At 49.9% G+C, this 14,527-nt stretch overlaps 1 protein-coding gene across 3 annotated transcripts; it reads left to right on the top strand.

Annotated features, from left to right (window-relative positions):
* Positions 1-2,683: 2,683 nt before the first annotated feature.
* On the top strand, positions 2,684-14,359 carry PORCN (porcupine O-acyltransferase). Of its 3 annotated transcripts, none has more exons than XM_058535805.1 (13): positions 2,685-2,785; positions 3,448-3,620; positions 5,104-5,296; positions 5,610-5,653; positions 6,052-6,233; positions 6,314-6,444; positions 7,945-8,070; positions 8,214-8,314; positions 9,837-9,913; positions 10,004-10,067; positions 10,167-10,252; positions 11,289-11,399; positions 13,896-14,359. In XM_058535805.1, the coding sequence occupies exons 2-13, from the start codon at positions 3,485-3,487 to the stop codon at positions 13,995-13,997; spliced, it is 1,353 nt and encodes a 450-aa protein (XP_058391788.1). In that variant the 5' UTR covers positions 2,685-2,785; positions 3,448-3,484; the 3' UTR covers positions 13,998-14,359. The 3 variants fall into 3 exon arrangements, with proteins under 3 accessions (XP_058391790.1, XP_058391788.1, XP_058391789.1); XM_058535806.1 differs by having other exon boundaries at positions 3,476-3,620; XM_058535807.1 differs by lacking the exon at positions 7,945-8,070 and having other exon boundaries at positions 2,684-2,785.
* The last annotated feature ends 168 nt before the right edge of the window (positions 14,360-14,527 follow it).

Consider the following 14,527-nt stretch of genomic DNA (forward strand, 5'->3'; position numbering starts at 1 on the left):
AATTGCTTCAGGCAAGAATCACCAATGGATGCTAAACTAGTGAGTGGAAGTTTGAGGAAAAACAGGAGAGTTACATAATCTCAACGTATGTCCCTACAAGATAAGTTGTTAATTTCAAAAGGAAATAGTACATTTACAGTGGAGAAACCTGGAAGATATCACCTTAATCAAATGACCAAAGTTAATACCAACAATTTTGAAATTAACCAATACTTTGTGCCTTCAGATACACTGAGGCAAACCCAGTGTCATTTCTATGGAATTCCTGCCAAAAATGCATAATCCAAATCTAATCTGGAGGAAATGTCAGATAAACCCAAATTGAAGGACATTCTTCCAAAGAACTGGCCTATGCTCTTCAAAAACATCAAGATCATGAAAGTTAAGAGAAGACTGAGACATTGTTCCAGATTGAAGGAGACTAAAAAGACCTGATAACAGAATGCATCTCGTGACCTAGGATTTCCTATATTTCCTATAAAGGGACATTATTGGCACACCCACTAGGATGGCTAAAATTAAAAAGTCAAATAACAACAAGTGCTAGTGAAGATGTGGAGAAATTGGTACCCTCATACTCTGCTGGTAGGAATGTAAGAAAATGTTTTTGTTCTTAGGAAATTCATATTGAAGTACTTTGTTGAAAGGGCATTAATTACATCAGTAACTACCATCACATAATTTAGAAAAAATTGATAGATAGAGAGAGAGAGAGAGAGAGAGAGAGAGAGAGAGAGAGAGAGAGACAGAGGTAGAGAGAGAGAGAGCGAGTAAATACGTCATTATTATGAGGCTTGGCATTTTTTTTCCAATCTAGTAAGTGAAAAATGGGATCTCATCTCTTTAATTAAGGGGAGACCATTTAAAATGCCCCAGAAACCATAACCCAGAATGACCACATAGACTATCAAATTTGACAGATATTTATTGAGTGCCAACTCTACTAAGCTCCAGGGATAAAAATATGAAACACCACACCTAGTAGATGTGAAATGGTATCTGTTGCTTTCATTTTGCCTTTCCCTGATAACGAAAGAGACTGAATTATCTTTTCATATATTATACATATTGGCCATTTCAGGGTTTTCTGCTGTGAATTACCTATTCATGTCCACTGTCCATTTTCTAGTGTACTGTTTGTCCTTCTCTCATTGATTTGTAGATGTCCTTTATATGCCCTAGAATCTAGATACTAGTTCTTTGTCAAAAGACTAGATGGAAACAATCAAGTCTGTGAAGCTCAGGGTCACGCATAGTGAGGATCTTCCAGTTTTAAATGCCAGGTCTTGCAACTAAGAGAAATATTTCCGGCATGTGCTGTGGGTCATCATTGACTCTACTTGAGTATGTTTGAAAACTGAGAAAAAAATTAGAATGAAGTCTAAATCATAAATAAAAGTTATGACCTTATTCTGCTGTTAAGGAAAAGAATTAGTATTCGTGTATCTGGCCTATGTAATTCATTCATTATATATATTCTTACTGTGTTAAATATTTTTCATTTGTAATACATCAATATTAATTTATGAGTTAAAACTCCATTTAACTTCATGTTAACATTTTTTTAAAACAAAGAGGGGAGACTTATACATTCCTCTTCAATTGCCATTGGTATTTCCAAGCAAAGAACTGCTAATCCCACTCTTTTCTTTAACAGAAAGGGACACTGCAGCCCGGTGAGCGGGCATGACTTGCCCAGCTCCATACAGGCAGGCATGAATCTGATTAGAACCTGTTTTCCTTAGCTCCTCAGGTCACGGTGGGATCCAGCTTGACTTTGGCTTCCTTCTCCCTTCCACCTTATACATAGCTAAGCATACAGTACGTGCCCAATAAGTGCTCGTTTGGAAAAATAGGCCCTTTATCAGCCTAGGGACAGAACGGAGTGCCCAGACACTGCACACTGCAGGGTAGGGGAGGCAGACAGCAGGTGCTGCATAAATCCTCAGTGTTGGTGCAGATAGAGCCCAAGTCAAACCATTGCTGGGGACACTGTAAATGCTTTAGAAACGCTCCCGGTCGGTGCTCCGTACCAGCCTTCCGGTTCACAGGGAACACACTAGTTGCTGGAGTCACCCTCAATGCAGGGGTGAGTCCGGTGGGTAATTAAGCAGGAAAATCAGTTCTCAACGACAAGCCAAGTGCACACAAGGAGTCCCTAGGGGAAGCACAGGCGCCTAATTCGTGCTCTTAGGTGACCCCAGTCAGTACTTATTAAATGTTTCTGGCCCGTCCCTGGGGGTGGGGAGGGTTGGAAATTCCTTTAGTTCTCTCAAAGGATGGAGAAGGAGAGATCTGGGTTTATTTTCCCATCCGTGAAACGGGGGCACAACAGTGTCACGAGGACGCCCCCCCCCCCCCCCCCCCGCTTTCCCATCTCAGCTTCCAAGGATTAGGAATTGGACGATTCGAAAGTTTGCTCTTGGACGGCCAGAGGACCTCCAGACGCAAACGTTCAGGGCCTGGAACACTTGGGGGCCGGAAAGGTGCGGGCGCTAACGCTCTGCGCGCCGACGCCCTCCCGCGCCCCGCTCCTCTCAACCTCCAGCTCCTCCTTCCCTGGATCCTCCCTCCTCCTGGGGCCCCGCCCCGCTCCTGCCCTCTCATTGGCCGAGGTGGCCGGCCGGGCCTTCCCGGGATTTAAAGGGCCCGCTCTCCGCGGCGCTCTGGGAGCCGCAGCTGGTCCCGGCCTTGCGGCCTGCGGGGGAGGCTGCCCGGAGGAGGCGGCGACGGTGGCGGTGGTGGTGCGTCCCCGGCCCCAAGACTGCGGCTTCCCTCCTGCCAGGTAGGTCGTCAGTAGTGCGCGCGCGGCTCCACCGCTCCCATCCTGAGCCGGCCTCTCCGCGCGGGTCTGCAGCGCGTGTCCTGGGGCTCCCTCTCCATCACCTTTCCGATCCCCCTCCTGCTATGCCCCCTACCGCCACCTCCACCTCCCTGCAGCCTCCAGGCCTGGGCAGGGCTTTGTTGGCGGCTGCGAGAGGCCGGGTGGGGGTGAGATGAGGCGTGCGGGGGATACAGGACACCCCCCACCTCCGTACAAGGAGAGATGCACACGGCTCCCAAGTGTCACAGGATCTCCCTGTCTGCCCTCCACACAGAGTGAGTCTACCTTGGAAACCAGGGGGTCCCCGCCATTAGATATACGGGCCTAGAATGTACACCATTCAATCACCATTGGACCCGGACTGTTCATAGCATGCAAGAGACACAGGTCCTTCATTCACCGCAGGTCGTGGGCTGTGTGTGTGCGCCCAGGACACCCACATACACACAGTTGGCAGCTCAGTCTAATGTACCTGACACTCACACCCTCCCCCAGGGCCCCCAGGACCATATCTCTACATGGGTTGGACAGCCCCAAACTGAAATCTGAGTGCTCAAGTCCATCCCTTGAGCATGGTCTGCCCCATGGACATCTGGGCTCCCTCTGTGTCCCCCCTTTGGCAGGTCTATCCATCTGTCCATCCATCTGTAGGGGTCCACAATGGCCACCTTCAGCCGCCAGGAATTTTTCCAGCAGCTGCTGCAGGGCTGTCTCCTTCCTACTGCCCAGCAGGGCCTTGACCAGATCTGGCTGCTCCTTGCCATCTGCCTCGCCTGCCGTCTCCTCTGGAGGCTCGGTAAGTGCCTGCCACGCCATGTGCCACACACCTGCCACATTCATCCATACCAAGTCACACCTTATCCTGCCACGTCTTGCCAAGCCAAGCCAGGTTCCAATATGCCCAGCCCACCACATCCTACCAGGCCAAGCGCCATTCTATCACACCACGTCCTACTACAGCCAGCCACCCCATGCCACAGCACACCAAGACACATCCTGCCATGCCAAGCCATGCCTTTCAGTATTCCTAGGTTCTGGGACTCTGGAAAGCTGAGGTTCCTGGATCTTGGGATCCTGAAATGTCTACATCCCTGGAATACTCATGTCACAGGGTTATGGAATCCCAAAGTACCATGTTACAGGTTTTGGGGATTCTGACAAGTTGAAATTCTCACATTCTAGGCTTCCAAAATGCTGGAATTCTGGATTTCTAGAATCAAGGCATGATGTGATTTCTGGATTCTAGGATTCTGGAATGTTTCCACAATCACGGCAAGCCTATATCCAAATAAGATTCCAATTCCTCAAGGTTCCTATAGGATGCTGAGAATTTTGGAAATCTGAAATTCAAAGGTTGTACACTTTCTTTTTTGTTTTTCTTTTCTTTTATTATTATTTTTGTGTGTGTGTGAGGAAGATCAGCCCTGAGCTAACATCCATGCTAATCTTCCTCTTTTTTTGCTGAAGAAGACCGGCTCTGAGCTAACATCTATTGCCAATCCTCCTCCTTTTTTTTCCCCAAAGCCCCAGTAGATAGTTGTATGTCATAGTTGCACATTCTTCTAGTTGCTGCATGTGGAACATGGCCTCAGCATGGCTGGAGAAGTGGTGCGTCGGTGCGCGCCCGGGATCCGAACCCGGGCCACCAGTAGCGGAGCGCGCGCACTCAACCGCTAAGCCACAGGGCCAGCCCGTGTTTTTCTTTTATTTTAAATGGATGTTTTATTTTTCCCAGGTTTATCCTTTTGAAATATTTCAAAGTTACAAAAAAGTTAAATTGAAAGAACAGTAAAATGAACACCCATATGTGCATTACCAGATTCTCCATCAACATCTTGCCACATTAGTTCTATCTATCTATCTATCTATCTATCTATCTATCTATCTATCATCTTCCTGAATCACTTGAATAACCTGCTGACACTTCACCTCAAATCCTTCAATGTGTGCCCCCCAAGAACAAGGACATCTCCCCCCAAAACCCACAGCCTCAAACATCACCCCTCAAGAAATGTATTCTTCATGCAATAATATTATCCAATTTAAGTTGATATTCAGATTTCCTTCAGGGTTCCCCAAATGCCCTTTATAGATGTTTCTTTTCTTTAAACCCAGGCCCTGCCACCTCTCCAGCTCCCCACCACCTGCTTTGGGCCCCCTGCAATCCCACCACATTCCAACCTCTAGGCCTTTGCCCAGGCTGTGCCCTCTGCCCAGGTTGCCCTCCCTTCCTACCACCCACCCAACTTGCCTTTCCTCTCTCTCTCTCTCACCCAAAGGGCTGCCATCCTACCTGAAGCACGCAAGCACCGTGGCAGGCGGGTTCTTCAGCCTCTACCACTTCTTCCAGCTGCACATGGTTTGGGTCGTGCTGCTCAGCCTCCTGTGCTACCTCGTGCTGTTCCTCTGCCGACATTCCTCCCATCGTGGCGTCTTCCTATCCGTCACCATCCTTATCTACCTACTCATGGGGTATGGCTGTGAGTCCTCCTCCCCACACTTTGGCAGTGTGGGCCCCCAGGCCACTCCTTGCGAGGCTGTCGAGGACAGCGGGGCGTGGGGTGTTCCTGGAGGAGGGAATCTGGGAGACTTGTTCTTTCTAAAGGCTGTACAGGACAGGCTGGACTTGGGCTGCCCCTGGAGGAGGGAGGCCTGGAGAATGATTCCTCTGTGAGGTTGTGCAGGACAGGGGAAGGTATAACCCGCTCTGCACCTTGCTTCCCCCCTTTGTGGTCTCTGAGGCCATGGGAGTCATGGGGCCAAGACCACCACCTTGTTTCCTCAGTGAGATGCACATGGTGGACACCGTGACATGGCACAAGATGCGAGGTAGGCAGCTCTGGCCCTCTCACCCGCCCCAGCCCTCCTGCCGCACTCCACAGCCCCTAACTCTCCCAACCCTGTCTTTCCTTCCCCACTTTTCTCCTTCATCTGCCCACCCCACTGGACATGCAGGCCTCAGATTCCCCTGACGTCTGTGTCTCTCTCTACCATGCCTCCCCGCACCCCCCGCCCCGTCTGTCTGTCCCATCTCATGTACGTGCCTGACTCTCTTGAGTAAGGGCATCTGCCAGTCCTGTGCCCACTTGCTCACCCGCTTGTCTGACCCCACGCCCACCTGTTCACCCTTGTCCTCCTCTTTTCCTACCACCTCTCACCTGGTGCTCCCATCCCCCCATGCTGACCTGCTCTATGCCTGTCCACTTGACCATGGGTGCCACACAAAGGGGCCCAGATGATCGTGGCCATGAAGGCGGTGTCTTTGGGCTTCGACCTGGACCGAGGCGTGGTTGGTGCAGTGCCCTCACCCGTGGAGTTCATGGGTTACCTCTACTTTGTGGGCACCATCGTCTTTGGGCCCTGGATATCCTTCCACAGCTACCTACAGGCTGTCGAAGGCCGCCCGCTGGTGAGGTCCTGGGTGGACAGGTGGGGAGGGACTGTGGGAGCCGCCACAGGACAGTGTTCATGGAGCCTTGATCCCCACAGAGCCGCCGATGGCTGCAGAAGGTGGCCCGGAGCCTGGCGCTGGCCCTGCTGTGCCTTGTGCTGTCCACCTGTGTGGGCCCCTACCTCTTCCCGTACTTCATCCCCCTTGATGGTGACCGCCTCCTTCGCAAGTGAGCACAGCCTTTGAGGCCTCTGCCCAGCAGTGAGGGGGTTGGGTAGGGCCCTGGGGTCTCCCTAGTTCTGAGCCTGTCTCTTAATGCTTCTGTCTGTCTTCTGTTACTACAGCAAAAAACGCAAAGCCAGGTAAATGAGGGCAGGTGCTGAGGGCGAGTGGGGCTGACTGGAGGGGGGGCACAGTCTGTGATGGTTGGTTCTGGAAGTCTGAGACTGTCTGACCATCTACCCCATGACTAGGCAGAGACTGAGTGTCTGTCTGTGGCTGTTGTTTGACCAAGATTGCCTCTGTGACTCTGTGTATGACTGACACTCCAACACATACCATGTCTGGCTGTCCGTCTGTTCCACTGTTTCACCATTAGAAACAAGTTACATGACTGCAATGGGGAGTGACAAGTATGTGCTGGTTGGTGACGCTGGGGGGGTGACACTGTGGATGGGTTGTTTGGCTATCAGCCACTGACTCTTTGTGTGAGACTGGACTGCTGGCTGGCTGTGCCATTGTCAATGATGGGGTGTGTGGCTGTCATTGGATGAGTCAGGCTTGTCTGTAACTCTGGGTGGGAATGGGTCTGGCTATAGCGTGTTGTGTGCCTGTCTGTGCTGGACTCTGCCTGTGGGTCTGCCTTCTGTGGCTGCTTGGTGTTGTCTAGCTGAGGGGTCATGACCGACTGTGTGCCTGTGCCTGTCTGCAGGACTGACCATCTGCCTCTGGTGTGACTGCAGGATTCCATGCAGCTGTTTGATTGTATGACTCCCTCCCGCACTCACTGGCCGCTGACTGTGTCTGATGCTGAATGAGGCTCCGAAAGGTGGAGTGACTTGCCCAGTGTCACCCAGCTAAGCAGCCAGGCATTAATCCAGGCCTGGTTCCAGAACCTACACTTTTTCCAGGGCAGGATGCTGCCTGTTTTTGACCATGTCTGATTGTACGACTGACGGGATGATTATCCTGAGTGCAGAATTGTGTGTGGGTGCATAGCAGGTGCTTGCTGGTCTCCAGGCCTAACTAAAGGACTGTTGTGTGTCTTGTAGTCACTGAGTCAGGATAGAAAGCTTTGAGGCTGGGAGTCTGATAGTATTTGCCTCTGGCCACGTGGCTGTGTCAGGGTGTAGGGCTGTGCAGTCAGGCCTCTGATGGTGGCTGGGTCTGGATGTCTGGCCAGGTGAGGCTGCAGTGTCACATTATAAGGCAGCTCTATATCTGTTTGAGCCACATGAAACTGACAGTGTATGTATGTGTATGACTGTTACAGTGCACTTCTTTTGCCACTATGTTTCTGTCTGTCTTGTCTACGAATAACTCAGGCCAGCCTCCAGGGCCTCTCTGACTCTCTTTCCTTCCTTCTCTGCTGCCTTCCTGACCCTTGGGGGCCCTAGGGGCACCATGATAAGGTGAGTTTATAGAATGGGGCCGGGGATGCTGACATATGGTGGGGTGCCATGCTGGGGCCTGGGCATGATGCCTCTCTGCCCTGCTCCTTTCTCCCCAGGTGGCTGCGAGCCTACGAGAGTGCTGTCTCCTTCCACTTCAGCAACTATTTTGTGGGCTTTCTGTCCGAGGCCACGGCCACGTTGGCAGGGGCTGGCTTCACTGAGGAGAAGGATCACCTGGAATGGTGGGGAGGGCCAAGGGGCCCCCTCTCCCACAGGGTGCTACCTAGAGGATCTGCAGGGAGGAGCGGGGGGTGCTCCCGGGGGAAGGAACAGCCAAGATAAAGTTGAGCTCCCAGATGAATTTGCGTGTCTGTTTTGCCCACAGGGACCTGACAGTGTCCAAGCCACTGAATGTGGAGCTGCCCCGGTCCATGGTGGAAGTGGTCACGAGCTGGAACCTGCCCATGTCTTATTGGCTAAATAACTGTGAGTCACCAAGTCCCCACTCCAAGAGAGTTGGGAGTCCTCAACCCAGGCCCTTTCACACATTCATACAACAAACATTTACTGAGAACCTACTGTGTGCCAGGCACTTGTGGAGCTGGCATTTTTTGGTGGAGGGGCAGATAATAAGAGAAAAAAATACATAATACTTCCGGTGGTAATAAGTGCTATGGTAAAAAACAAAGCAGGTGGGGCCAGCCCGGTGGCATAGTTAAGTTCGTGTGCTCCGCTTCAGCGGCCTGGGTTTCGCGGGTTCAGATCCTGGGCACAGACCTATGCACCACTCATCAAGCCATGCTGTGGCGGCATCCCACATACAAAACAGAGGAAGATTGGCACATATGTTAGCTCAGCAACAATCTTCCTCAAGCAAAAAGAGGAAGATTGGCAACAGATGTTAGCTCAGGGCCAATCTTCCTCACTAAAAGAAAAAAAATAGCATGTAAAGATCTGGGAGTGTTAGCGGGAGCGGTTGCAATTTTATTTATTTATTTATTTATTTTTAAGTTTTTTTATTTTATTTTATTTATTTTTCTTCCCCCAAAGCCCCAGTAGATAGTTGTATGTCATAGCTGCACATCCTTCTAGTTGCTGTATGTGGGACACGGCCTCAGCATGGCCAGAAAAGTGGTGCGTCGGTGCGCACCCGGGATCCAAACCCGGGCCGCCAGCAGCGGAGCGCGTGCACTTAACCGCTAAGCCACGGGGCCAGCCCATGCAATTTTAAATAAATTAGCCAGAGCAAGTCCTACTGAGTAGGTGACATCGAATATGTGGGGGAGGAGTGTAACAGATGGAGGGAACAGCCAGTGCAAAGGCCCTGAGGTAGCAGCATACCTGGCACATTTGAGGAACAGCAAAGAGACCAGTGTGGCGGGAGAAGAATGAGTGAGAGGGCCAGTGGCAGGAGGTGAGGTCAGAGAGGTGACGGGGGCCTGGTCCTGGAGGGCCTCGCTGGCCATGGGAGGACTTGGGCTTTTTCTCTGAGAGAGATGGAGCCATGGCAGGAGTCTGGACAGAGGCGGGCCGTGAGCTGACTAGGATTATAATAGGACCCTCTGGCTGCTGTGAGGACAGGTGGGGAGGGGCAAGGCCGGAAGCAGTGAGGAGGCCACTTCGGTAGTCCAGGCCTGTGCTGGGGGCGGCGGCAGCGGACGTGGAGAGGAGAGGTCAGATTCTAGATAAATTCTGAAGGTGGAACTGACAGGATTTGCTGAGAGTTTGGTTGTGGGAGTGGAGAGAGAGCAGATCAAGGGTGATTCTGAGTTTTTGCCCTGAGGAACTGGAAGGGTGGAGCTGACATTGGCTGAACTTGGGGAGACTGCGGGAGGAGTAGGTCCGGAGGGAAGATCAGAAGCTAAGTTCTGGACATGGGAAATTTGAGGCCATTATAAAGATCCTGGGAGCTCCAACAGGTTGTGGGTATCCTCACCCTGCCCTATGGCCCCCCAGGAAGGGCAGGGGGGATCTCAGGAGCCTCTTGACCTGCATCTCCCCCCTCCAGATGTTTTCAAGAATGCTCTCCGCCTGGGGACCTTCTCAGCCGTGCTGGTCACCTATGCAGCCAGCGCCCTCCTGCACGTGAGCAGGGTGGAGCGGGATCAGGGTGGAAGCTGGGCGGAGGTGGCAGGGCCTCCTCCTCACTGGCCTCATTGCACCCGGCTCCCCCAGGGCTTCAGCTTCCATCTGGCTGCAGTGCTGCTGTCCCTGGCGTTTATCACTTATGTGGAGCACGGTGAGTGCAGAACCCAGCCCGGCAGACAGGGTGGAAGGTTGGTGGGGGACTGGAACCACCATCCCCTGAGGCTAACCTGACCCCCCGCATCTGTCCCAGTCCTCCGGAAGCGCCTGGCTCGGATCCTCAGTGCCTGCGTCTTGTCAAAACGGTGCCCACCAGACTGTTCACACCAGCATCGCTTGGTGAGGGTTCAACCTGGGCAACCTCATGCCCAACACTCCCCCTCAAAAATATTACTTCTGTCTCCATCTTATATCTGTCTCAGGGTGCCCAGCTTCCTCTTCTGGTGCCTGAGCCATCCCCATAACCTCACCTCTATTCACTGGCATTCATTTCTCTAACATACATTTATCAAGCACCTGCTGTATACACACCTGGCATTTATTTCCCCCAATGAACATTTATTGAGCACCTGCTGGTACCAGGCACTGTTCCAGGTGCTGGAGACACAGTGGTGAGCAAAACAGACCAAAGTCCCAGCCCTCTGGGACAAACATTTTAACAGAGAAGACAGTAAATAAAAAATAAGTCAGTAAAATATAATAGTTTGTTCGATTGGGATTAGTGCCAAGGAGAAAATACATAAGGGAAAAGGGAGAGGAAGTATCTGGGGGTGAGTGGTTTCAATTTTAAAGATGGAGGTGACTTTTGAGTTCTTTAACTGAAGGAGGTGAGGGAGGGAAGCATTCCAGGCAAAGGGAACAGCTGGTGTAAAGAGATGGGAGAGGGCCTGGAATATCTGAGGATCAGTGAGGAGGCCAGTGTGGCTTGAGCAGAGTGAGCGAGGGGGAGAGTGGTGGGAGAGTGGTGGGCTCTGTAGGTCATGGTGGGGGTTTGCTTTTGTTTTTGTTTTTTTTTTTTTCATTCTGTTTGCAATAAGAAGTGTGGACAACCTCAAATTTGTCTCCCACCCGACAACTGATGTTTATCACCATAAACCCCCAACGCAAAGCCCCGGCATTTTTCCTCCTCTGCGTGAATACTCGCATCTCCCCCAACCTGGATGCCCTCATGCTAACAGTACCCTCATCCCTGGATACCCCTTGAGCTCCCATAGGAGGATCTGAACCACCTCTTTCCTAGTCCGGGGGGTACCCTAGACATCCCCATCCTTGGGACCCACTGTGCCTTGTGCATCTCCCTGGGCTCCCTGCCCAGGTGGGGCTCAGGGACAGTAAGTAGGTTCCGCTGCCAAACATATCCATCTGCCCCCTACAGGGCCTGGGGGTGCGAGCCTTAAACCTGCTCTTTGGGGCCCTGGCCATCTTCCACCTGGCCTACCTGGGCTCCCTGTTTGACGTCGATGTGGACGATACCACAGAGGAGCAGGTGAGCTGGGGCCTGGGGCTGGGGGGTACCCGGGATGTGCTGCCTGCTCATAGGAACCTTGAGCTCCTCTGGGAGCTCAAGGGGTGTCCTCACTAGCACAAAGGTGGGGAGGCCGAGGCATGAGGACCTCATATCATGTATCTGCAGCTTGTGCAGCCAGTGCTCCTCAGTCCTTCTTTCCCATTGTCCCTCTGGTTGATTCGCACTGTTGGGTCTTTTATTTGGGTGAAGTGTGCAAAATATGTTTATTTTACTTATAAAATTTATTTTATAGAGATGTAGTGCAAAATCCAGGTTTTACTTTATTAAAAATTTATTATTTCATCATATTTTTGTTTAGATGGAATTTGCAAGGTTTCTTAATTTTTAAAAAAATATTTTTACTCAAGTTGAGTGTGCAAACTCGATTCTACTTTCAAAATGAATATTAAAATGTATATGCTATTTTTATTCATGTGGAGTATGTACATTCCTTTTTAAATGAAAAACAATTTTAAAAATAATGTTGATTGGGGCCAGCCCAGTAGTGTAGTAGTTGAGTTTGCGTGCTCTACTTTGGTGGCCTGGGGTTCGCGGGTTCGGATCCCGGGCACCGACCTACACCACTCGTTGGTGGCCATGCTGTGGCGGTGTCCCACATACAAAATAGAGGAAGATTGGCACAGATGTTAGCTCAGCAACAATCTTCCTCAAGCAAAAAGAGGAAGATTGGCAGCGGATGTTAGCTCAGGGCCAATCTTCCTCACAAAAAAAATTTAAAAATAAAATAATAACAATAATGATGTTTATTCATATGGCTCTTATAGGATCCAGGTTTTGCCTCTCTTTTAGTTCAATTTTTTATTTTTAATTTAAAATAAAAACTTTATATTATTTTTGTCATTAAAAAAATTTTTAAGTTTTATTCAGGTTGAGTGTGCAAAATCTGAGTTGTGTTTTTTTTTTATATAATTTTTTTATTTATTTATTTTTTCCCCCAAAGCCCCAGTAGATAGCTGTATGTCATAGCTGGACATCCCTCCAGCTGCTGTACGTGGGACGTGGCCTCAGCATGGCCGGAGAAGCGGTGTATCTGTGCGCGCCCGGGGTTCCGAACCCAGGCCGCCAGCAGCAGAGCGCGTGCACTTCACCGCTAAGCCTCGGGGCCCGCCCTGAGTTGTGTTTTTTGTTTGTTTGTTTGTTTGTTTTGGTGATGAAGATCAGCCCCGAGCTAACATCCATGCCAATCCTCCTCTTTTTGCTGAGGAAGACCAGCCCTGAGCTAACATCTATTGGCAATCCTCCTCCTTTTTTTCCCCTTTTCTCCCCAAAGCCCCAGTAGATAGTTGTACGTCATAGTTGCACATCCCTCTAGTTGCTGTATGTTGGACACTGCCTCAGCATGGCCGGACAAGCGGTACATCGGTGCGCGCCCGGGATCCGAACCCGGGCCACCAGCAGCGGAGCGCGCACACTCAACCCCTAAGCCACGGGGCCAGCCCCTGAGTTGTGCTTCTCTTTAAAGTTTTTGTTTTATTTTTATTAAAACATTTAAAAATATTTAATGCATATCACATGGCTCAAAAACCAAACAGTATTCAATATATTCAGGGAAAAGTCTTACTCCTACCCTCTACCCCCTGCCCTCTTACAGGTAACCACTTTTATTCATTTTATTGAAATATCCTTCTAAAATTGAAGCATAATAAGCAAATATAAAATATATTTTAATTCCCTCTCCATGGTTTTTACCCTAAAGGTAACACATGAATGACACTGTTCTGCATGTTGCTTTTTCAGATAATAATTCTTGAAAATCTTTCACTTTAGTACATAGAGTGTCCTCATTCATTTTTTCCATTGTGAGGATATGACACCGTGTAGTTTGTCACTTATTGGTGGACACCCAGGTGATTTCTAGTCGTTTCCTTTTGCAAATGATGCTGCAGCAAGTAATACCCTCGTACCCATGTGGATTCACACAGGTGCAGACAGAATTGTTGGATCTATTCTTATGGTCTCAGTGGAGAAATTACCTTTTTGCCCTCCCACCAACAGTGCATGAATGTGCCCATCACCTCAGCAACAGAGCACCTCTCAGACTTCCTGGATGTTTGCCAGTTTGAGAGAAGGAAGATTATGAGTGAGGCTGAGTATCTTTTCATATGTTCAAGAGCCATTTGTTTTTTCCTTTACTGAGAATGGCCTACTCACCTCCTTTGCCAATTTTTGTCTTTTCAAAAAATTGATTTCTAGGAGCTCTTTATATATAAGGGAGAGTACAGGTCAGAGAATGGAATTGCCTTGTCTTGTTTTTAAATGATTTTTAAAGAAGAATAAAACACAAAAGAAGAAAAAATTAAATCTGCTTACCTTTCATGTGTACCCAATCTCTTCTCTGGAGCCTCGCCTAAGGTTACTGTGGAGTCACAGAAATGTCCTTGAGCAAAGGATGGGTTTTCCTGAGAATTTCTTTGTTCTTAATGAGTGAAACCATCACCTTTTTCTCTCCCACAGGGCTACGGCATGGCATACACTGTCCACAAGTGGTCAGAGCTCAGCTGGGCCAGTCACTGGGTCACTTTTGGATGCTGGATCTTCTACCGTCTCATAGGCTGAGGCATGTCTGTGGACCCTCACAGCTCCCTCAAGACCCCTCCTCAGGGTGCCAGCTCTGATGGGGGATGAGGGAAGGCCCTCTCTCTAATTCTTGACCACTCTCTATCCTTGACCCCCCTAACACCCCTACACACACACACACACACACACACACACACACACACACACCATTTCCATGCCTGTAGGTCCCCACCCCACCACAAGGCGGGAAGGGGGTGGTCCCTGCTGGGGCCTAGGGGTGGGGGATTCTTGGGGAAGCAGAGAGGGGGAGATCCAGGGCCTCCCCGCCTTCCTTCTCCCTTTTTATATACAGTTTGTTATTGTCAAATAAAAGTAGGAAATATACGAAAGGCTCTTTCTTCACTGCTCAGTGGGGAATAGAAGTAAGGAAGGGAGCACAGCAGGGATAAAGCTTGGAAGCTGGAAACCATGAAGAAGGAGCAGGTTGTGATTGGTTCATGGTTAATTTCTATTGTTCATGATTGGATGATAAGCCTGAGGATGGCACTGCTTGATTTGAGTGGGGCCAG

The sequence above is a fragment of the Diceros bicornis genome, chromosome X, assembly GCF_020826845.1.
Source record: "Diceros bicornis minor isolate mBicDic1 chromosome X, mDicBic1.mat.cur, whole genome shotgun sequence".
In the NCBI taxonomy this organism is placed as follows: Eukaryota; Metazoa; Chordata; class Mammalia; order Perissodactyla; family Rhinocerotidae; genus Diceros; species Diceros bicornis.